The sequence below is a fragment of the Sceloporus occidentalis genome, unplaced genomic scaffold (genome assembly GCF_023333645.1).
Source record: "Sceloporus occidentalis isolate IW3139 unplaced genomic scaffold, rSceOcc1.0.p SCAF_8, whole genome shotgun sequence".
Lineage (NCBI taxonomy): Eukaryota > Metazoa > Chordata > Lepidosauria > Squamata > Phrynosomatidae > Sceloporus > Sceloporus occidentalis.
Window position 1 is genome coordinate 48595528 of NW_028316988.1, and position 24921 is coordinate 48620448.

Genomic DNA, 24921 nt, shown 5'->3' on the forward strand with positions numbered 1-24921 from the left:
GCTTCGTTGTGACCACTTTAATGGCAGGTTTTGTGTGACATCGTGTGAAATCGTTACACATAATTATGCAATTATTCCAGGATATTCACAGGATAAACTCCTGATCTTGTTTATGTGATATACTTCTTAGAGAGTTCTTGGGCTTCAACTACAAATCCCAAGATTCTGTAATCATGGCAATTAAAGTGGTGTTGAACTGCATTATCTCTGCAGCATGGATGCAGCCCAAGTGGGGATTCTTATGTGACTAAAATGGCATGATCCACACTGAAGACGGAGCAAACTTGTTTTCTGCTGCTCCAGAGACTAGGTGGTTGTTCAGATGGTGTAAATAATCCCAGTAGAATTTGGGTTGAATCTGTGTTGTTCACATTAATTTTGAATGTATCCGATTAAGTTTTTTTTTGGGGGGGGGGGGGTTGTCAAAACCCCACAAAATTCAGGATAAACTCAGGGTTTGTTTGTTTTTTAAAAGTTTTTCTGAAAGATTTGCATTATTGGCTGGGCGAATAACTGATGGAGATGTACCTGGGGTAAACTGGGATAAAACTCTGAATGTCTTGAGCATGCTTCAAATACATTCACATGATCGACTCCAACTTTATTTGCAGTGCTGACACATGTGGGCAACATGTGCAGAGATGTGGTTCTAATAAAAGAATAGTGTGAACAACAAATTGGGAATGAGATTATTTGCATAGCTGTGTTGCAAAACAAAACATATAGGTAACTTTCATAGGACCCAGAGCAATAGATGCAAAGTACAGGAAAAGAAATTTCACCTCAACATTAAGAAGAACTTCCTGACAGTAAAAGCTGTTTGACAGCAGAACGCACTCCCTCGGAGTGGAGTCTCCTTCTTAAACAGAGGTTGGATGGCCATTTGTCAGGAGTGTTTTGATGGTGTATTCCTGCATGGCAGGGTGTTGGACAGGATGGCTCTTGAGATCTCTATGACTCTATGAACAATATGAGCAAAGTTTTCTTGTATGCACAAGTTACATATGCTGAACATTAATTCAGCTGACAATGTCCAAGAGGATGATAGCAAAATCAAGAAGGGGATATAATCATACCCAGGTAAACTAAAGGGCTTCCAGAACAACAAATCTTTTTTTGGGGGGTGGGGGGTGGGTTAGTGGTTTGAATGTTGGACTATGACTCTGGAGACTAGAGTTCAATTCCCAGCTTGTTCGTGAAAACCACTGGCTGATCTTGGGTAAGTCACATGCTCTCAGCCTTAGGGGAAGGCAATGACAAACCTCCTCTGAACAAATCTTGCCAAGAAAACTCCATGGTAGGCTTGCCTTAGGGTTGCCATAAGTTCGAAATGACTTGAAGGCACACAACAACAACAGCCAAAGAACCCCACTGCACATGGCCCCATGAGGAGTTGTAAGGATATCTGCTCGAATTTTGGGGAATATTAATTAGCTCAACACACCAATATGGGGCTCCTTACAAGTACCCCTCTCGGATCGAATCCCAGCCTGTTTACGAAGGGACCAGAACTTCCAGGAACTGACGCAAAGGCAAAGTCTTTGAATTTTAATCTAGTTTATTGATGCACAGAGGGACACACTCACACCCATACATTCACTCATGCAATCACTCAAGGCTAATAGAAGAAAAGGGAGGAAAAATGGAGAGAGAACACAAGGCCTTCTAATGGAAATACTTGCCTGCAATGGTTTCCCTCGGAATCAAGGTAGATGCAGCAACACTGAAGGAAAATGGGGAAAGGGGTGCATGGAACCAGGAGAAGCAGACTGACAGAGTGCCTGCCTGCCACCAACATGGAACTTCGAACAAAGGAAAAACTGGACTTTAAATAGGTTCCTAGTCACGTAGTCAGTGGAGGCTTTTGTCCTACCTCAAAAGGGAAACCAAATTTACACATCACTTGATCCATAGGCATCCTTTGTCATGGGAAAACGATTGCTACCGGAATGGCTTGTCTCTGTAAATCTGTCTCCTAGGTGTGAAGGAAATCTTCCTATTTGCAACTCCTAACTGAGGCTGGTGCCTACGTGGTCTCTCCGCTTTCAGGTCATGGCAGCCAAGGGACAGCTCCCATAATGCCTTTCCATTAGGGTCATCAGGAGACATACTTCACCCTATAGATGCAGAACTTGCTTGGAGGCCTCTATGATCAAGTGATGCCAGGGAAAAGGGGCCACCTGATTACCTCCACAGATGCATTTTGGGATAGGGATTTTGGAGGTATTTTTATAAAATTCCAGACTTGATAACAGAGTGAGTATGCTCAGTGCCTGCATAATTTTGAGTTTATATGTGGGAAGGATGGAAAACCAGGGAGGACAAAGGAGAATGGAATGGCATCTTCTACAAGAGAGTGTGGCTGTCTGGTTTTCTGGCACCCTGAACAGAATCACTCCATGATACGAGATTTCGTTGCAGGTCCCATCAGTTACCAAAGTCCCAGTATCATATTTGATTCATAATTTCTCTTATGAGGACTGTTGGTTAAATCAGCAGGGTTCAATTACAATCTATCTATTATGCGTCTTTTTAAACCCTTTCCTCGATAAATGCATCACATCCTTGCTCTGAAGGGTCGATGCTTTCCTTCCTAAGCAATTTCATCAAGCAAGCAAGTAAGCTGGAGGAAACTGTGCTGCATTTCTTTGGAGCAAGCCATGAGAAGAAAGCAGGTGATGTTTATCCACTGTGTTGTGTTCCTGTCATAATAGCCTTCTTTCACAGCTCCGGTTCTGAGACACTTGTGTCTTGTCTTCTTTGTCCTTGCTGACCTCAGATTTCTCAGTGGATGGATTTTGTGGGCAGTGGCAGATGACTGAGACAATCCCTTCAACTCTGGTGCTTTCAATCAAATGCATTTGTTAAATGCTGAACATTTAGCTGCCCCAAAACATGTTGGCAAGAGGAGCAGAGCATGGGCACTGTAATTTCCAGAACTCTCTAGACATTATCATCATCATCATCATCATCATTGATACAGAACAACAACAATAATTTCTTACCTGCCTATTGAGGCAGGCTACAACATAGATTAAAATACAACATATAACTATACATATAAAAACATTAAAACACTTAGACATACAATTAAGATGATTATCTTAATGATGACCAGTGGAAGAGCACTGTTTAGCCAATGGATACCGAAAGCACTCCAAGTGTGCTGGTGTACAAATTCTGCCATGCTAACTGGAAATGTTGTATGCTATCATTGGAGAGCACCAGGTTAGGAAATACTGATCTAAAACTGACTTCTGTTAAAAATTTGACACAATTTATAACGCGAGAATCTGTCTTATATTGATTTTGGCCACTAATCCATATTGCTCAGGCCTGTCTCTCCTGACACTTCTCTCTATGATTTTGGACAGGAATTTTTTTAAGGCTTACCTAGAAAATCTGAGGATTTTCTGTAGGCAAATGACATTTATTTATTTATTTTCATTTCTATGCCCCCTTTTTCCCAGAATGGGACCCAAGGCAGCTCACAGATAAAATCGTTTAAAAACTTAACATTAAAATTTAAAAAAACACTTGGCAAACATGCTCTGCCAGTGAGCTATGGCCCTTTCCTCAAATGGGAATAGCTTAGAAACATAAGAATCTGCCTTATATTGCACATCAGGAGTACATTTTAATGCTGTCTTAAAACTTTGACAAGATCAGGCAAGGGTGCTTCCCAGACCTACGTAGGAGCACCAGAGACTGAAACTGGCAAAGTCAGTTTGGTATCCTGGAACCAAAGCCCAGCAGATACCACAAGTCTATTGTAATTATTTATCCTTGCATATAAGGGCAGCCTAGTGGAAGATTTACATCCCTACCCTTGTAACATCCCCAGGGCCAACCTCGGTTGATATCACAAATTTCCAGTTTTGGCCATGAAATCTCAGGGCCTGCAATGGTCCTGACCTAGCAACTCTAATATCCCTTCTACTGCAATACCATACATGCATAACCATACATATATCATACCTGAAGCTGAAATAGGGTGCAAGAGACTGTTTACTAGGTTTTTGTGATCTGTCCAAAACCTCCCCCTGCCCCTGTAGTCAGCTGCCAAGGTCTCTGGGGTGCTGCTACAGCTGTTAGATGCCCACAGAGAGGAAGGATGATGATGATGATGATGATGATGATGATGATGATGATGATGATGAATATCCCGCCTTCCTCCCAGTACAAGGACTCAGTACTGGGAGGTTTCCATCCCTGTTTCAGTTCTCTAAGAGAGAAAGAGAGGAAGAGGGACCTCATGCTACACACCCGTATATCACAAAAAGGATTCTGGCCAAGGATGTAATATGTGAGAACATTGTTGGACCTTCTCCTAAAGTTATCTTTCCTTTGGAGAGGAGAACTGTTGATATTTTTCCCTTCGCAAATATACAAAAAGTGCATAAGTGAAGGCAGGCATTCCTTCAAAGTATGTCACTGATCCACCCATACAGAGCAATATATATATATATTGGACTTTCTGGAGGCCAGGAATCCCCGCTCAGACATGGAACCCCACTGGGTGACCTTGGACAAGTCACACTCTCTCAGCCTCAGAGGATGGCAATAGCAAACCTTCTCTGAAGAAGTCTGCTAAAGAAAACCCTGTGATAGGTTCACCGTAGGGTCACCATAAGTTGGAAATGACCTGAAGACACACAATAACAACAATAATTCCTAGAACTCCCAGCCTCCATGACTAAAGACTATGTTTGGTGGATTCATGGAACTGTTTTAGAAAAAGTAACTTCCCAGTCTCTGGGCCCACATCAAATCCCCAGGGACAGGTTTTGCGTCTCCAAAGCGAGAGCTCTCTCATCCAAAATCCAGTTTCTAAATTTGCGCATATGTACATACATGCACACAAGAACCCATGCGCTTTGGGTGGAAGCTTTCAGAAAGAACACCATTTTCCTGTCCAACTTCCATCTGATTAAAACAAGAAACTTCACAAAATGATGGATGTGGATAATTTTGATGTTTTACGTTCAGGCATGAAGATGTGTAAGGCTGGCACTGAGTGGAGTTTCGGACCTCTTTTGGTTAACACACCACACAGACACACACTCACTGACTCTCGTTGCCGGCAACACAAAGAACCAACTCATTGTTAATGGACAATAGGAGTGTTTGAGTTCCAGCAGCAGAAAGAGATGAGAAATACTAACAAGTCTGAAGTAAGAACAACACTGGGACCCAAGCAATAACAGGAATACAAGGATTAAGTGGAAGATGCAATGCCTGGATCTCAGCTGCTAAGCTGGCTTTGGATTGTCCAAGTGGCAGTGGCCTTCTTAAATTTGTCAGCTTTGCTGGAGGCAGCGCCTGAGTTTTCAGGTGAGTCTTGACATGAGCTCAGCTAAATCTGGGAGGAGGGAGGCTCTGCTGCAGCATCTGCCCTGTTGGGACTGATGTCTCTCTTGGGTTCCTCAAGGGAAATGATATCAAAATACCCTGGGCCCTTGGTATCTGCTGGGGTTTGGCTCCAGAACCCCCGTGGATATCAGTATCTGTGGATGCTCAAATCCAATTAAATACAATGACATTGTGAAATGGCATCCCTTATATAAAATCAAGGCTTGCTTTTTGGAATTTATACCTTTTTGGAGCATTTTCAAGCCAAGGATGGTTGAATCTGTGGATAAAAATCCATGTATATAGAGGACTGGCTATATAACTGTCTCGATTTGGACGCACTTTTTTAATTTCAAGAGTAAAATGGGGATTGAGATATCTCTGGTTGCTGGACTTGAACTCTTGTAATCCTAGACTGGGTATGGCACTTGAGAGTTTGAAGTCCAAGACATCTGGAAGTCTAAAGGTTTCCATCCTTGGTGTAAATGATAGGGAGCGTGGCAAACTGATAAGACATAACTTCACTGTCTTCCTAGACTTGTGAAACCCCTTTGCCCTCTTCCTCCCTCTTCCCTGCCTAGGCTGCTTACAGTATGTAGACAGATCTTGTAGCATCATTGAGACTCATTGAAAGAAAGAAGTTGGCAGCATGAGCTTTCCTAGACTTCAATCTACTTCCTGAGATGCATTTAGTGGAGTGGAAACCAGGGAAACCATATATATGCTATTGGAGGAGGTGCCCCTCTGTGTGTGTGTGTGTGTGTGTGTGTGTGTGTGTGTCTGTCTGTCCCTGGTTTCCACTCCACTAAATGCATCTCAGGAAGTAGACTGAAGTCTACAAAAGCTCATGATGCCAACTTCTTGCTTTCAGTTAATCTCAAAGGTGCTACAAGATCTCTCTACATATTGCTTCTACAGACTAATATAACTATATCTTTGAATTCTAGGTTACTTACAGAAGGTTTTGAAGAACCACACTGCCCATGCTTGTGATGGGGAGCAGCTGACGATCATTTGTCCCCACCGGACCTCAGTTGCTGTCCTTTCTGCATTTTATGGGCGCCGGGTGCCCAGTAGAAACCTCTGCCCAAACTCAGGAGACCTCTCTTTAGAAAACACCGACTGCATATCTGCCACAGCCCTTCAGGTAAGAGGCTCCCAAGTTCAGGATGCGGGGAAGACCAGAGAGAAGTTTATTGCCATGACTGTAGACTATTTTCCAACGCCTGACATTTTTACCTTGTTTGGGCCACAGCACTTATAATCCTCCAGCCAGCATGTGGGGATTATAGGAGCTGCAGTCTTCAAAGGTAGTTTTTCTAAACTCTATATTTAGGGTGAGCAATAGGTCTGACTTGGTATTAATATTGCCAGATCTCTGGGCATGCCCCTTACTCTGCAGTTTTTGTGGGTTGTCTCCAGGTAGGAGATAGGTTTATGCAGTTTTGATGGACTCAGCTCAAAAAAAGGAAAATCTCCAGCTCAGCTAGTAAAGCAGTAGCTGAATTCAGTTTGCAATGGTTAAGTGATTCATTGCTTTAACTCTAAAAAAAAAACCTCTCCAGGGTGTCTATGTATTTAGCTTCTTCCTTCCCTCCCAGTCATTGTAGAGCCAGGTCTCACCCTCTACTCTGCATCCAACTTCCAGCTAGAAGCAAGCAGGCTAGCTTAAATTTCCCTTAGCCCATCTCTCTTAGTAAGCAAGAAGGAATAATCCTCTAATTTCACCTTCTTGTGTGAACAGCACCTTCAGCTAAGATTTCTCTTTTTCTTTCTAAGGATTTTTTGTGTGTGCGATTGAAGGCACGCTGTCAGCAAAAGTTGTTGGTACTAAATGAATAAAGGCTAATGACATCACCTGGTTTTCTTTCTAGGTGTCAGGTTTAGGCCCAGGGTGGGATGACCCCAAACTGGCAACCCTATTTGGTATATTTTGCGGGTTGTTGTTTTCAGCTTAGAACCTCTACAGTCCAATCCATCAATTGTTTTAAACTGACGAGTAGTTTGGAAACTGCTTTATATTGAGGCCGCTTGCAGTCCCTAGAAAAGAGACAGATTTTTCCAGAATCAGTATATTGCTGTAACAGTGATCTCATTGTAATGCAAAGTATTTTCAGGTAGGTTAGTACTGACTGGGCAATTAAGATCTGTTGGATTTACAAAAGAGCTGCTGCTGGTGAAGATGCAAGTGCTGGAAGAGATCTGTGAATAAGGATGAACCTAGCAGCAGTGGCATCACATTTTAACCAAATCTTCACTGTGTATATGGAAATACATTTAGGTTGTGCATATGATATGGTAATATGAAGGTATAATTTTAATTTTGCTAGTTGTGTATGTCAGAACTATTAGACTCACATTCAGTGGTATATGGGAATTATGACTTACAAATAACATTCATACAAAAAAGCATTAATAAGGATTCTATATGGTGCGAAATGGGAGGAGGTCAATGGAAGGTGGGTGACACCATGAGTGACTGCACTGGATGACAGTGACACCAACCCTAGGGACGCCACTGCCCAGCAGATTGACTTTTGTCAATTCTTTGGGGGGGTTGTACTAAGGGCCTTTCATGATGTACATTCCCTCTTTGTAATTCACTACAGTGTCACTTATGTTACCCAAGATTTAAACAAATCATCTTCACCAACCATGGCATGGAGATGGCTGGATTCAAACAAATGAAAGTTAGGATTAACTGCATTTTAAAAAAATTCTTGCAGTGAATGTAATGAACTAGCCATACTTAATCTTGGGAACACACCAAAAGAGGTTAGGGAATATGTCATCTTATTGTGTTCTCACTAAAGGCTGGGGATGATGTGAACTACAGTCCAACCCAACTGGAGGGTGTCAGAGGACTACTGTGGTGGAAACCTGGCGCCCACATGAGTCCATCAGGTAGACCTCTTTGAAAGTGAAACAATCAAGGAGCTGTCAAACCACAAAAATGAGCCTGTCTGTGATGTCTGGCTTGATGGGGTAGAATTGTCCAGCAAGCAAAGCAAAGAAAGCAAAGAGCCAGATGGCTTTCTAAAAGCACATGATGCCATCCAGTGGTTAGTTGATGTGATGCATGCGTCAATTCTTACTGAAGTCAGCACTTCACTTTTGTGGTGTCGACTTTCATGGATTTGTTTATATGCAGTTTTGTTATGTTCTCTCTAGGAATCTCCAGCATGGCTCAATTGGAAACTGATTACAGAGTTATACTGGATGACCTAGAGATTTCTAGAGAAAACACTTCTCTTGGCATTTCTAGGTCCTCCAGCACAATTCTGTGGTCAACTTCTGGGTGCTATTGACCACAGAGTTGTGTTGGAGGACCCAGAGATTCTATAGAGGTGTTTTCTCGGGTTAAAAAACATGGATTTTTTTATTTGTGGTTTTTCGAATTTCATAGGAATCCTGTACTCCTAACCCCAGTGATTGTGGAGGGCCCACTCTATTTGTATCAAGTTGACTTCCCTATGAATGAGAGTCCTCCCGGTCATCCACTGCCTTGCTTGGGTCTTGTAACTTTGGGGCTGTGGCTTTCTGGATTGAATGACTCCGCCTGTAGAGCAGTCTCCCTCTTTCCTATCACTTTCCACTTTATGAAGCCTTGTCCACTTTTCCCACAAGTAACACTGTGTCATGAAATGTCCAAAGTATGACATATCATCATATCACTATAGTCATCTTAATAAAAGTCAAGGTGAATGGGTCCAAGATCAAATCAGGCTTGAACACTTAATAATTCACACCTGGTTTGGTCTTGGACCCAGTCATCTATCTTTTTGGCAGTCTGTATTATCTATAAATGGCAGTTGCTAGATGTGTAGTCACCGTATTCAGGTGACTTTGAGAATCAAGGAGGCGTGATCTTTTCTTCCCATGCCATTTCTCCCAGTTTCAGGACATTTGCATTTAATAGGTATTTGCATTTACCACTAACATTTTCAAAATAAAGGCAAATAGCAGTTATGAATAAGTGGAGGATGGTTGTCCTTATTGGAAGTGCAGCAACCAGAGAGGGTAAGTTGAGCTCTTTTGTCCCCTGCTTTAGGTATATGAAATCACTGATGGAATTGGGAAGAAATTCCCGACTGGCACCAATTTCCTCAGCATCATGGAGCAGGAGTAAGGGCTAAATTTTGCCTTCAGCCTTCTATAATCCCTGGAGAAGATGCTAGAGGATGCATTGAAAATGGGTGGTTGAGAATGGGTAATAATGGTGCAGAGGGAGAAATGCAGGGACGTAGCCAAGGGGGGGTTTCTTGGGGTCCGGACCCCTCCCCTTCCATTAGAAAAATGAATGGTGTGTGCTGCTGCGCCGCCGCACCCAAGCCCCATTATAATGGTGGCACTTAGTCTGGACCCCCCTTCCTAAAATCCTAGCTACGTCCCTGAGAAATGGAGAGACAGACAGGGGTTATTCGTATGGTGAAAATAATCCCTGTAGAATGTGGGTTGAATCTTTGTTGTACACATACATTTCAAATGCACCTGATTAAGTTTGTTGGGGGGAGCTGCCAAAAAACCTGGGATAATCAATATTGTTCCCCTCCCAACAATAGTTCCTAAAATATTTGCATTGTTGGCTGTGTGAATAACCAATGCATATAGACCTGGGGTAACCGGGGATAAAATTCTGCATGCCTTGAATGTGTTTCAAACACACCCCCATCATTGAGTCCATCTTTATTTGCGGTGATGACACATGTGAGAAACGGAACTCACAGAGATGTGCAGATATGTGGTTCGGATAAAAAAGATAGTGTAGACAACAAAACTGAAATGCATGAGTGAGATTATTCACATAGTTGCACAAAACAACAACAACATGTGATAACTCCATATAGAGAGGGAGAGATATAATAGTAAGTCTTGCACTGAAACTTGGAAGATAAATGTTCTAAGAGTGTATCTAAACTGTGGAAACAAAGCAATTTGACACCACTTTAACTGCCATGAATCTATCCTACGGCAACTTGGGATTTGTAGTTTGGTGAGGCACCAGAGCTCTCTGACAGACCAGGCTGAACACCTCACCAAACTATGAATCCCAGGATTTTGGAGCCAAGTTTAAATGTTGCTAAACTGCTTTATTTTTGAGCCGTGGAGGATTTGTTAGTCTTCACTGAGCCATGAAAATCACTGGCGTCCTTAGGCCTTTTGCACCAGGGCTACTGTGAAAAAAGTTTGGGTGAAGGATAGCAAGGTATGCCTTCTTTCTCACTGGAGGACCACCAGGATAAATCAGTATAAACCAATGTGGCAGTTTAAAGGAAACAAAGTGCATGCTGAGCTTGTGTCTGAAAACAAAATCAAATACATTTTCTTATTATTGAATCAAGAGCAGAATACAACGGGGAGAGCTGAATTTAAAAAGGCTTTTATGCTGTGATAGCAATATACCTTCCACAAGCATGGGAAAATGGTTCTGTGAGTGATTTCGGTTTCTGCAGATCTGTTGTAGAAGAACAGGTGCAGCTTCTTCAAAATGATTGCTGCAGCTGTTATCTTAAGCCAGGATTTATAATGCGATAAAGAACAAATGTGATGGAAGTCAGGGAGCTTGTGTCATACAACAAACATAGATGGGAAACTGGTCTATACTTCTGAGTAGACTGGCATTGGAAGACCCTATGAGTTCCAGATGGGGAGCAGTTGCTGAGACAGGCCTGCTCATATTTAGGGCCGCCAGCTTGAAAACTGGAGAAGGTTCCTATACTTCTGATGGTTGTGTAAAGAGGGAATTTCAACAGGCGTTGCTTGTCACAAAACCAGGTAGCATGCCAGCACAGATCTTCTTATTTAAACATGTTTTCAGACTTTAATTGAATTACCCTTTAACAGATGTGCTGTACTTAATATGTTTTTAATGCATTTTTCTTTATTAAAATTAATGTTTTAAAATTGTTTTGGGGCTGTTTGAGCATTTTTTATTCATTTATTTACCGAATCTGGGCCTTTCGGCTCTCAGGTGGCGGTTCCACTGCTTTCATTTCTTTTTTGTCAGAAGACACAGCTAGTGGCAGTTTAAGTAAAGATAATTTTGGTCCATCATTTTATCTTTGGTAAGTGTGGTTACGCCTATCGCTGGACTTCAGCTCCTGAGAATTTTGCAGAATTTGAATTCAGTCCTTAAAACTTAACTAGCTGCTCATTTCCTACAGAAAATGATGGACGAGTGTCAGGACCAGCGATGGTGCCATTTCTCTGTCCACAGCCGGGTGTTTGGGCCGGATCCCTGTCCAGGAACCCATAAATACCTGGTGGTTTCGTACAAGTGCCGACCAGGTGAGTACATTCAAGGCATTAAAAAGTCCCGGTTCTTTGACACTGACAGTTTATGCTGAACTTCCTGTGGACATTTACATCTAATGAGTGATAAGTACAGTAAGTGATAAGTACAGTAATGTCTTTGTGTCAGTCTAGAAGGAGCTGTTGGAGAGAATGCTACAATAGCTTTGTACTCTTTGGTGTTTTTGGAAATGATTTCTTCCATACCAACCTGCCTGCAGTTTGGGGCAGAAATTGGAAAAATTACTTTTTTGGAGTAACTTTTTTGGGGAAATAACTGGAACTTGTGTGTGTGTGTGTGTGGGGGGGGGGGGTAGTGGTGGCAGAGTAGTTTTTGACTTATGGTGAAACTATAATGGGATTTTCCTGGCAAGATTTATTCAGATTTATTGAGATTGAGACAGTGCGGTTTGCCCTGGGTCACCCAGTAGGTTTCATGGCCAAACTGGTAATTGAACCCTGGTCTCCAGAGTCATAGTCCAGTGCTCCAACCACTATGACACACTGCCCAATACCGCATCTCCTGGAAGCGGCCCAACCCTGGAGGTCAGCTGTGATGGAAGAAGGAGGGAGGTGGCTGGGCAGCAGTGAAAGGAAGGCATACGACAAAATGAGTTTGAACCATTTTAAAAAGTCATTATTCTGCACCCCTCCCTGATCTCTTTCTCTCAAACTTCATAGGTAAAAGAGGGTATCCCCATTAATTTCCTCTATCTATCTATCTATCTATCTATCTATCTATCTATCTATCTATCTATCTATAAACTTTTCCTAGCTCTGGCCTTGAAATCAAAAATGGAGATGATACTTGTATACTTAATAATAATATAATTTATTTATAACCCGCCTCTCCTCGAAGGATTGAGGCTGGTAACAATCATAAAACATAATAACCTAAATAGCAAGAATCCCTAACCCCAATTAAAAAACACAAAACATGATAAAATACAATCAGATTATTAAAATCAATCTAAAACTAATCCTCATTAAAATGAGGCAATTGTGCAATTACGTTTGCAAGCAGAAAAGATAGAAACTTGTATGGCCCCCACTTACGTAAATCTGCTCTGATCGATGCTGCTATAGGTCTTCATGTGGTCCTACTTTCCTTGGTCTAGAATTTATCAGAGCTATTCTGCTATCTGGGTTTACCTGTTAATGTTGCTCTTATAATTCGTTGCATTATCATTTTTGTAGCTGTTTTTATTTTTGTGGTTTGCAAATTTGTTGTATACCAAGTATGGATTAATATTTGAAATAAAAACTAACATGGGGGGTGGAGTGGCAAGATGCCGGCAGACATGAAGGAACTGAAGGCTTGCTTTTCTTCCCAGCCAACCACCGACTCAAGACTGTGTGCGAAGATGAGAAACTGAGGCTGCAATGCCGAAACAAATCTGTCCTCACCATTTATTCTGCCGTCTATGGGAGGCCTTTGCAGGGGAAGCCAGAGTGCAATTCTGTGAATGGGACAGGAGCAGACATAGGTAAGTAGGGAGGCTGATGTGGCTGGTGCTTGCCAGGAGAAATCCTAGTGATCCTGGGGCTTAGGTGGTCTCCATCAGAATAAGAGAAGCAAATCTACTTTTTGCAAAGCAAAAATGAAGAAGGTTAGCTCTCTCTCTCACTAGCATTACTTATGTTTCGTGGTATTTGAATCATCCACAGACAGACTAAGGTCTCTTTCAGACCACACATATTAACTGCCATAGCTCCAGCCTATGGAATCCTGAGATTTGTATTTGGGTGTTGAAGTACACAGGATTCTCCGCTTGAATTTTCCACCATCTTTAGCCTCTCACCAAACTACAAATCCCAGGATTATGTAGGTTGAAGCCATGGTAATTAAAGTGGTAGCAAAGTGGTATAATTGTGAAAGAGACCACACATAATCTTGGAAAGGTGCATTATATACACATTGTTTAGGATGGTGACTCCTTGCTCCTCTCCTGGGAATGGTGCCAAGGGTTGGCATTGTGAGGCATATGCCAAGGTTCACACTCCAGCAAAGACCCTTCAGTCATGTTGTTCTTCCTGTTTGCTGTTGATGTCTGTTCACCTGTGTGAATCTATGTGGTGAGAGCAAGGAGTAGCAACCTTTACTTATCTCTCTCCTTCTTCCTTGCACTAAGTCTGTAAAAAGAGGGACAAGTGAAATAAAAGCACTGAGATGAATGTAGGGTCTCTCAAGAAACCCCACTCCCAGGAGTATTGCCCAAGGAGGGCTGCCTGGGCCAGAACCTGATGACAATATTAACGGGGTCTTTTCCAATTTTAAAAAATGGAAAAGAGAGGTATTAGACATAGGCAGAGGCTGGAAACCAGGTAGGGGTATTCTGGGAGTTGGCTGGCTAGATTGTGGGAGCTGTAGACTAAAAAAGTAAGGCTGCCAAACTCTGGGATTAGAAGATGAACCTTCACAGTGAAGTGAAATCCGAGGCCTCATTTGTGAAATTACCCTAAAGACATTCCATGCTTTCTTTTGCCATTTGTTATATTGTTGGCTGCTGTCACATTGCAGAATTAATGCAGTTTGACACTGCTTTGTCATAGTGCCATCCTATTGAATCCTGGGATTTGTAGGTTGTGGCGGCATCGGAGCTCTCTGATGGAGAAGGCTAAATATCTCACAAAGCTACAAATCCCAGGATTCCATAGCATTGAACCATGGCAGTTAAAGTGGTGTCAAAAACCCCTTATTTCTGCAGTACAGATGCAGCCTTAGTTTTAATGGACTGAACACAATCTGATCAGATTTAGACTTACAGATCTATCATCCTCACAGTGCTCCTTAGTTCCATTTCAAAGATGATGATTTGATTCAAAGTGGTAACACACAGTTCCTTCCTTGGAGTTGTTCAGTAGACTCAGGGATATACTGAGGCCCATATCCATATACTGGTGTTTACCCTCTCCTCGTTGATTCTCTTATATATATAAAACAATGGTAGAGTGTGTGGCCCCAGATGCCTTAAGGAGAGTCACCCGGAGATGCCAACGGAAGCAGAACTGTACCATCATTGCAAATAAAGCCACTTTTGGTGACCCCTGCTTTCCTGGGGTGAAGAAACAGCTGAGAGTCTCCTACACTTGTGGTAAGTTGACTTGTAACTTCCCGGGGTTTGCACTTAACTTTGGAAGTTGCCAGCAGAGAAACAGAAAAGGCAGGAGAAGTGATGTCGAAGTAAATTATGAAGTGCCCCAGCCCCCAATAATTTAACACAGTAGCATAATTCAGGCCAAAATTGAGTACTGTACAATAATCTATATCAACAAACCATGTGTTCATCTCCACAAGGAGCAGGTCTTTTGTCAATGTGATGGATATATCCATTCATAACTAAGCCATCCAAAAGGATGGCTCATGATGACGTCTAATTAAAAATAATAATTGTAAGTACTCTAATAAATAAAAAAAATTGTTTTGATCAAAATCCATTTTTCCCACCAGCTATTTTGAGGATTGCTGCTAAGCCTAGAGGAGGCAGGGAAGCCTGAGGCAGGTGGTATATGATGTTTTCATCACTGCTAATGAAAAGGAACTTCGTTCCAACCTTGACAGCCCCAGCTCCATTGCAACACCAGGAAAGAGAACGATAAACTGCCCAATCTTTATTTCTGTGAACAAAACCCACATTTTAGGAAATGATGATGTTCTCACCTATTTATATTATGGGCAAAGAAGATCACTGCTGGACTAGAGGAAAGGTCTATATAGTGTTCAGTGTTGTTTCCCATGATAGCCAAACATGTCCTTTTGGTGAGACTTCTATCAGCTATGAAAACTCTTCTCTTGTTGTTCTCCAGCAAATCATATTCAGATATCTCATCCAGATGGAGCAAATGTGTCAGGAGGTTGTGGTTTTTGTTGCTATAGTTCTTGGATTTTAAATCCAAACCAATCGTGTTTGTTTGGTGGCTGCCTCCAGTCTTTGGTGATCCCAGGCAGGAAATTGTTTGTTTGTTTGTTTGTTATAAATAAATATAAATAGGGGTTGTATATTTTAAATTTTGTATGTTTTAGAATGTTTTTGGATTATTTTAATTGTTTTTAAACTGCTATTTTAATATGTTTTAATATATATGTGCGTGTGTGTAAGCCGCCTCGGGTCCCAACTTGGGAGAAAGGCGGGATAAAAATAAAATAAAATCTTCAGTCCTTCCCTACTTTTCCCTTTCAGTGCCAAAGCAACTGCTGGAAGAAGTGGGACGTGACTCCCAGGAAGACCCGTTTGCAATCTCGGACTACACACATGGTAAATTTTACCAATTTTTTTCCTTTGACCACATGAAACTATGTACATTTAGGCTGTGTGTACTTTAAAGGTATACTTTTAATTTTGCTAGTTGCTTATATCACACCTACTGCCATTACATTCAGTTATATATGGAAATTGTGACTTATTAGTAACACAAAACATTGCTAAGAAGTCTGTATGGTTTGGTACGGAAGAAAGTCAATCGAGGGGGTGGCCTCATGAGTTACTGCACTGGGTGACACCAACCTTAATGACACCACTGCTGCTTCTAACACTAACCTTAATGTGATAGTAAAATTCTAGTCAAGATAAAAAAGAAGGGGGAAATACCAGCATGCCTGAAGAAGTAACTTTAGCATTTTGCTGAAGTGGAGAAAAGGTCTTTAAAAATTCAGTATCCAGAATTCAGTATCTGTCTGATGAGATGATCACCTTCAAGATAACCCGATAAGGACTGAGCATGGACTTTGGAGTGTCCGTTGGATAAGAAAAAAGAAATGTTAATGGGATGTAGCTATGGGGGGGGGGGGGGGAGTAAAATCACAGAATTGGAAGAACCCCCAAGGGCCATCCAGTCCACCCACTTGCCATATAGGAACACAAATCAAATTCCCCTGACAGACGGCCATCCAGCCTCTATTTGAAACCTCCGAAGAAGGAAACTTCACCACTCTCCAAGGCAGCGTGTTTCACTTTCAACATTGCCATGCAAATAAGAATTCCGACCCCCAATGAAATATTCCTTCAGTCCCCAGATTCCCAGCACTGTATTAAAACTGAAATAGATGTTTGTTGCATGTCTGGAGGGCTCCAGTGAGGGGAAAGAACCAGAACTTGCAAAAGTTATATTTTGGACTACAGTTCCCAGAAGTGCCCTTGGTTTTCCTGCAGTAAATTTTCCAAGCTCCGAAAAGAACCTAGGAAATTGCCTTATCCTATGCCAATATGTCACTCTTTCAATATATTCTCACTGACTGGCAGCAACTCTCTATGGTTTCACACAATTTCCCAGCCCTACCTGAACATGCTGGGGATTGAACCTGTGAATTTCTACACATGTAGCATGTGCTGTGTCTCCTGGCTCAGCTGAAATCTTTGAAAGGAGGGACCCTTTCCTGTTGTCTTCTGAACCCTTGACAATAAGACCCTACTGTGTCCCCTTGTTTGCTGCAGGTGGCTGGTACACTGGGCCAAGGCTGTACAGGCTCCAAGAGAATCAGATGATATTTACTAGCTCTCTGGAAACTTTTGCCCATATGTGGGGTATGTGTGATTTCCCTGGTTGTGCAAGATGGGCAGTGGTGGGAGGCTGGGGCTGGCAGGACCCATAGGACCAAAACAGGAGCAATGCAGTGCATCACCAATTCACAGGTGGGAAGGCCTTTTTGAGCTGGAAAGCTGAACTGGATCCAGGCGAGCATGTCAGGAGGAACCACCTATCGCACTGAGGATGCCTATATAGTTTGCTTTCTGTAAGAAATTAATTTTGTAGAGGAGCCTGGAATTCTCTAGAGGCCCACATCTCATGGGGCTCGAAACAGGCTTTATATAGGATTGCCTCATGCTTGCCAGCCAGTTCTGAGCTCCTTTAACAACAGATGACTGTTCCACAACTGGGAGCCTTCAGTCATTCATTTTACCAGGGCCTGAAGCTGTTCCTGGCAGCGCTGGTCATTCTCCAAAGGAGGAAGAGCCACCCTCCCACTGCTGGCATGCATCGTTCATTGCCGTCAGTCTGATAAAAATGGAACATTTAGCTTTTAAAGCTAAAAGAAATTGAAAGTAACCCAGTGATGGGTCTCCTGCACTGCATTGCTTTTGGTCCTTTGTCTTTTCAGGGGCTTATTCTAGGGCTTTTTCAAACCTGGTGCCCTCTAGATAGTTTGGAATACATTTGCTATCACTGCCCCAAAACTGCTACCCAAAATGGTGGATCCTGAACCGGTGCCAGTCCCTGAGCTATTGGCAGCCAATCCCTAGCAAGTTTCCAGGAGAAAGAGAAAGAATTTTCCAATGGGAAACCCAATGGGGACAACTTTAGTGCTGGTCCCTGGCACATTGTAAAAAATAATTGCTGGTCCCCCACATCTTATAGCCTGAGAAGCACTGGTCTAACACATCTGGAGGACACTATGTTCAGAAAATCTGCTCCAAATCCTCAAAAAGAGGCCTAAAGGCTGACTGAGCTCAGAGACCATATTCCTCCCTGCTATCTGAGCAAGTTCAGGAGAGAACCACAGGTGGGGAGGGAGGATGAGGGTGGGGGTACACTCTCTGTGCCAAAGATCCTACATGGTCAAACATAGCTTTAAGGATTCAGTGTGCAGAACTTCAGTACAGGCCCGATCACCACCACCAGGACTCATTGCACTGCGATAGGCCCCCCACAACCATTCCATTGTCGTTGGTGAGCAGAAGAGGAAGAGAAGCATCTGGCTCTATCTGTATAGTTAGATGCAGACCAATAACATCATCTACTGAGACCTCTGGAAGACCCCATCTTGGCAAAAGAAGTCCTCAGTCCCCATCTGGCTATGAGAACACAGCCAGAAGCTTCTCTGGTCCTTTTCATTCTCAACCAGCAATGGAATGACTATTGGGGTGGGGGGCTATAACAGGGCAACTGTAAGCCTGGGGTGGGGGCTATGGATATTGCAGAGTGAGGAAGGGGAATACCAACAACAACCCAAAAAAGTATGCAAGTGTAAGGTGGACTTATTCTTGCATATGTCACTAATACGATGTTGGCCTGTGTGCACAGTAAGGAAAAGAGTGTCTTGGTGTGTGGTAATTGAGAATATGGTTGTGCATCCTTTGCCACTGAAATGTGAATCAGACTGAATTGCAAATGAAGAAATGCTTTTTGATCACTTATTTGCTTCCACATTATAGCTGCACTATGTGTATAGCCTCTGTGAGCTCCAAAATATGAAGGTCAATAGAGGATACATTTCCTATGTAGTTCTTCAGGCAACTAGGGCCCTAAGGACTAGGACTGGTATTCTGTATTGCAGTTATACCTCTGTAATTGCTTTTATTCACTAACATTATGTAGCAAGTGCCTCCCAACCCACCTTAACAGCCAGCAGCTGGATCAAGTGAAGGTGGTTTATTCAGCTGCCAGTTGGGGGAGTGAAGCATAATGTTTCCATCCCTCACTAACCCGCGAGTGAAGCTGCAATGAGGAATTGCTACAGGAGTCCCACTTCTGATGGTTGCAGCATTGCTTGCTGGCAAGAGGGAGCTGGAAACATCCTCCTCTTTGTCTATCCATTCAGCAGCTGAACAGATCTCCTTCAATAGCTATTCAAGTTGGGCTTGGGCCAGGAGACATTACTTAATTGCATAACTAAATAGTTGATGTAGGATATCTGCACATAAGCATATTTAATTTCATTCCCCATACAGAATATTGAGACTTTTAGGAAGGTAAACTATGAACCCACTATTCATGTACACACTTGTATGATGCATGTAAGGAAATACTGGCAGCTGCTTATATAGAAAGGCAAAAGAGCAACCCTAGCAACAGTATGCTGTACTGAGATCCTTAAGAACATCCCCTCCCTTTTCAGATAGATCCCACAAGGATTGCAAATAAGATGGATCTGCACTCTCTGGTGGGAGAGATTAGTGAATATAAGGGTTTCTTTGTCTGTGTGCGATTGTTTTTTCTCCTACAGGCGTCCCAGAGAAGGTTGGCTTTTATTTCTTGTGTGGGGTCTCAGGGGGCCTGGTGTTCCTCCTCATCCTCTTTGTGCCCAAAATGGCCTTGCTGAGGGATTTAAAGGAGGTTTTCAAAGCCACAGAGCTAAACGACAGCTTGGAACTGGAGAGAACCAAGTTGCAGGATGAACGGGAAGAAGAGACTCATGACGACAGCTCTTCTGACTCTTCTTTCTGCCACCTCACCCGCATCTACCACAACTCCAACAACATCTTTGGGCCAGAGCTGACTGCTGTGCTGGAAGGAGCGACTGACCAAAGGGGCCACGAGGGAGATGAAATCTGGATACCCAAGGAGTCCAGCCCGTACGCCATCCACAAAATTAAGTCTGCCACCAAATGAGACAGCATGACGAGAAGCCAAGGTAGGCCTGTCTCTGGTAAGCAGATATGGACCCAGTGGTTAACAAGAATGATTTTGCAACCCCTCCAAGACTTTGGGGAAGCGTAGGGGCAGGAATTGTGTGGCACTCCAGATGTTGTTGGCTGGCACCTCCCAGCAGTCATAGCCAATGGTAGGGGCTGCTGAGAGTTGGAGGTCAACATCTGGAGGGCTGCATATTTTTTGACCCTGGGGTTTAACAAATATAAATAGGTTGATTAAGGTAGTTAATGTTGCTACAGTTGGGTAACCTTAGATTCTAGACTCAGGTCTTACTTCCTCCTCCCAGTGCTTTGGTAACATGCATCGTTTCATGTATTTTTAAATGTGGGCAGATGTTTCTGCTGCACTGTACTGAGCTCAGAGATTCTGGATATCAGCCCTCAAACCTTAGCCTGTTGAAACCACTGGCATCATATAGATAACCCATGGGTCCCTAGTTTGGTGTTCAGTCACTGCTCGAGTCTGGAAGTTTTCACATGTAATACTCAGTACTGCATTTCTTTAGTAAACTGAAGGAAAGACAGAATGCTTGGGTTAGAACTTTATGGATAGCACCTGTCATGGGGATTCTGGAGATTGTAGTCCCAAGATGCAGCTTTTCCCAAACTCTGTTCAGAATAAAATCATAATATATACCAACCTGGGGGTGGGTTGGGGCTTTCAGATGGTATGGACTACAACTGCCACAGTTCCTTAGAATCATAGAATCAGAGTTGGAAGAGACCGCAAGGGCCATCCAGTCCAACCCTATTCTGCTATACAGGAACTCTCAAAGCATCCCTGACAGATGGTCATCCAGCCTCTGCTTAAAGACTTCCAAGGAGGGAGACTCCACCACTCTCCAAAGGGAATGTGTTCCACTGTCAAACAGCCCTTACCATTTGACATGATAGCTAGGGTTCTGTGAGTTGACTTCCAAAGCAGCTGGAAGGCCAATGTTTCCCCAACCTTGCATTATACAGATGTGGTCTGTACAGATCAGCCTAATTCTTCTTTTTTAATGAAAAGGAGCAGCGGAACAAAGAATGGTGGAAGACATCCTTTTTAACGTTGGCCTTCTCAAAATCTTTGCCTCCGTCCAGTGCTTTCCCATTTGAAGAGGAAAGTACATGGACTCTCGACATCTTTCTTTCCACAAGAAGAAAAGCAGCTTGGGAGAGGAAAGGAACAGTGCAGGAAAGTAAAGAGTTTCTTGACCATTCCACTGCTCTTAACCACAGCTTCTGAAACGGCTGAATCTGAAGATAAAATTCAGGAAAAGATGGAGCTGATTGGTTCCCTGTTGCTGCAGTTCTTCTTAAAGGAAGACAAGGTTTGCCACCTCATCCAGTTTGTAAAACTTTCTGTCCCTGATCACCACTAACAGCTCAGTTGGCTGGTGCTGCACTTCCATTCAGAACATGTCTCTTTGCAGGTCAAAATGCTGTAAGACTCTTTAAGTGGCTGTTGTGCTTCTGTTGCTGGTTTGTATTTGTTGTGTGGAAAGGAGTTCAAAAGTATTGGCGCCAAAAAGAGAACTCTAACTACCACTTGTCTCTCTGTATCATTTGCACTATTTTTGGTGTGGTTCTGGGGATAGTTCTCCTGGTACAGTGCTATTACTGAAGGCTGAAACAAAAGGCTGGTGTGAGGCCAGAGGTGCTACTCAACCCTTTATGTATTGCTGTTTTCTTCCTAAAAACCTCTCCTGTCTTAGTAATATCTTTGCAGGGGGACCTTTAGAAGGATGTTTACGGCAAGTTTAAAAAGGGAAGGTGTGTTGGTGAGGAAGCAGAATGCGGAGAGAGGGCAAAGAACCCCATTCCTGCTATGCTAATCTTCAGTGACACAGTGTGCATTGCAAAAAAAAAAAAATTAAAATTAAAATGGAAATATTATTTTGGTCTAAGCATCTGTGTACATTCAGTCAATTAATTGATTAATCAAACAACTCAAACTTGAACAAAAAAATCTGTAAAGTAGGTGCCAGCCCTAGAATTAAAGAGCAAGTAAACCAATGGCAACAGAGGTTTGTAGAGGGTCTCCGTGAACGTCCTGGTGTTAAAGCATCCAGTTTGCCTCGAAACGTCCAGCATGAATGCCACCTACTCACCACTCAGTGTCTAATTCACCCAGTGGGACTTCTCCCCCTTCACTTCAGCGACCGGTTGGTTTCATGAGATTTCATCACACACACACACACACACACACACAGAGTCAGCGATTTTTGGTTTTTTAAAGACATTTAGATAGTGTATTACCAAGCTTGCAAGGAGTTAAAAAGTACAACATTCAGAAATATAAAAAAAGTCTCTCTATGCATTTCCAGATACTGTACAGTGGCAAGAGATGGAATTCAAAAGCAGGTTTGCACCCTGAATCTTAAATTTGAATCAATACATACAATAGTCAAAAAAACGCTTCCGTTTTTTTTTTCTTGTGACAGCTCACAATAAGACTAATACAAATATAGAGAGAGCTAGATTAAGAATGCTTCCAGATGAGGCTTTTATTGTGCCATCACCCTACTTTAAGGAATATTCAATGGGGTCAGGGAGAGCTCTGTTGGCTTTGACACATTATCATTCTGCATTTCTACACGACTACTTTTGCTTTTCTTTTTTCTTACTGCAAAGCCACCATTAAGGAGGCAAAGATGGCATAGCGTCACTGTCTTTTGTAGACTGGTACTGTTAAGAGCCTCCATCTGGAAATATCCTAAAGTATAGGTAGGAGACTTAGGTTACCTTGGCTGTACAGAAATGCCTCAGGAGAAAAAGTCTGTCTAATCCACTTAGGTGCAGAGCAAGGAAAACATAAGTCTTAAAAGAGACAGTCTTGCAAAAAGACAAAGGGAACCATTGCTCTTTTTGGGTTTTTTTTTTTTAAATGGACCTTTCTACAAGCAGAGGGGATGAGAATAAATAGTTCACGCATCTTCTACCACACAGGGATATTGATACTTTTAAGGATTTGGTGCCTAGATTAAAAGTTATTTTCTATTATACTGTACAGTGCAATCCTAAACATGTTTGCTTAGAAGCAAGCCCAGCAGAGTTCAGTAAGACTTACCCTCGCGTAACCAAACATTGCGGTTGCAGTCCAAAAAATAGTTTCGGCTATAAAGGAGGAAAACAAAGTGGGTTTTGAGGCAGTTCTTTGAAGGGAAACCAAAGTGCAGAATCTCTTGCTAAGCAGGCGTTTGGCAACCTTGACACCATTGTGGCACACGCAGGTAAAGGTTAAGCCACTGCTGACTACTTTGTTTCCTCTCCTTTTCATTTCATTTTTTTTTCCTGAGCAGTCCTATGCAACACTATACAAAGTTTAATGGCATTTCAAATTTTCTTCTTGGCCACAGATGCAGGCAGTGGTTTTGCTCCAATGCATCCCAGCAACAAAGTCTCAGAATTCACTGCAGATCATGTGGCGATGCTTTACAAAAAGCAAGAGAGCTTTGACTTGCGTCTCACGTTTATGAGTATGGAAAGTACATTCATAGGATGAGTCTTCAAAGTGCTTGTTTAAAGCCCTTTTGGGGAGAAAATGACATACATTTCTTCAAGAATAAGACCCCCCCCCCAACACACACACACCTTTTTTGCTGTCTTCTGTGATGATTCAGCTCTGACAAAGACATTAGATTTGCAAGTACATTCTAACTGGTCAACGGTTTTGTTTTTCATACTGGGAGAAGGAGGACGACAACCTCTTCACATTCATTCTGTGGGCCCACTAATGGTACATTCTAATGAGCCAATGGCACATACTTTATCAACATTGCCAACTGATTGCACATCCCATTTGTTTTTCCCCTTCCTGTAATGAATTGCTCTTGGTTGTCTTGGTGGCATCTTGTGGTCTGGGAGAGTTTTAAGCGGACAAGCACACAAGAGATTTGGTTCAATGGCACCAGTGGGGAGATTGGCAAAGCCAGGCACACAACTAGGCTGGACTGTCAAAAGCTGCACAAACCTTTGCAAATTAAACACAAAACTGTTTCAAAGATAAGGCTGAAAGAACCTACAAAGGCCCCCCAAAAGGAAGGTGAACCTGCACCCATGTTGTTTCATTTACCCTGTCAAATGTAAATAAATTTTCCAGTGGGGCAAAAAAATAACATTAGCAACCAGAACCACTGGTGATACAAAAACAGCAATCCTAAAGCTGAAACAAATTTTCAGAAGGTATTCAAATTTTGAATGGCACGTTTCCAAAAAGTTCTGAAAAAAGCTCCATGTTTAGCATTGATAGTTTTAAAAAAATGACCTTCTACAAGTCTGTTCAGATATAAGTCATATTGTTTCCAACGGGGGTTAGTTTCTGAAATTCTAATTACTTAAAATTATACTTACATACTTACTGAAATTAAGTATAAGAATGCAACCAAAGGCTAGAATCCAGTCAGTGACCTACACTGGCAGCAGGCTCTGCTATGTTGGCATAAGGCACATCTTTGAGTGGTGTGTAGTGTCAGTGGAGGAATGGCAGCAAACCCTGTCTCTGTCAGGAGAGAAAGCTACCCGGCCAGTTCCCAAGCTGCTCAGAAGCCAGTGGGGCAATTTCAGCTGAGATCCTGCCTCAAGCATGTGAAGCATAATGTTCTGCCTATGCAGCTCTCTCCCTACCCTGTGTCCTTTCTCTTCCCTGACAATAACCAAACCTGAAGGGGGACTACTGCTGCTTACTGATGGAGAGGGCAGAGAAAACTCAGATGATGAAATAGCAGATCTTGGTTCAGAGGGGGGAAGAAATTAGTATGCACTTGCACATAGAGTGCACCCTCTTTCCCTTTCCCCTCAGAGCCCAGACTACTTGCTGCTTCATTGTCTGAACTTTCCCTTCCCATCAGTAAGTGCAATGGCCACTCCTGGAGCTTGCCGTGGAGAAGTTCTGGATGGTGCACACCATCCATATGCTGTTCGAAAG

The 24921-nt window shown here is 42.6% G+C and overlaps 1 protein-coding gene across 4 annotated transcripts; it reads left to right on the plus strand.

Annotated features, from left to right (window-relative positions):
* The first annotated feature begins 5155 nt into the window (after positions 1–5155).
* LOC149308874 (protein eva-1 homolog C-like) lies at positions 5156–22105 on the plus strand. Of its 4 annotated transcripts, none has more exons than XM_089536607.1 (9): positions 5156–5334; positions 6300–6499; positions 11517–11640; positions 12978–13130; positions 14595–14738; positions 15825–15899; positions 17076–17165; positions 19586–20008; positions 21022–22105. In XM_089536607.1, exons 1-8 carry the CDS (start codon positions 5235–5237, stop codon positions 19969–19971), a joined length of 1272 nt encoding a protein of 423 aa, XP_089392733.1. In that variant the 5' UTR covers positions 5156–5234; the 3' UTR covers positions 19972–20008; positions 21022–22105. The 4 variants fall into 4 exon arrangements, with proteins under 4 accessions (XP_089392733.1, XP_089392734.1, XP_089392732.1 ...); XM_089536608.1 differs by having other exon boundaries at positions 19586–19993; positions 21028–22105; XM_089536606.1 differs by having other exon boundaries at positions 19586–19993; positions 21022–22089.
* Positions 22106–24921: the final 2816 nt, after the last annotated feature.

Bases quoted from the DNA above. Each gene is read 5' to 3' on its own strand.
- LOC149308874 (XM_089536607.1), top strand. From the start codon at position 5,235: ATGCCTGGATCTCAGCTGCTAAGCTGGCTTTGGATTGTCCAAGTGGCA. The intron at 6,500-11,516 runs GTAAGAGGCTCC...CATTTCCTACAG, and splicing joins TATCTGCCACAGCCCTTCAG to AAAATGATGGACGAGTGTCA. The intron at 17,166-19,585 runs GTATGTGTGATT...TTTCTCCTACAG, and splicing joins AACTTTTGCCCATATGTGGG to GCGTCCCAGAGAAGGTTGGC.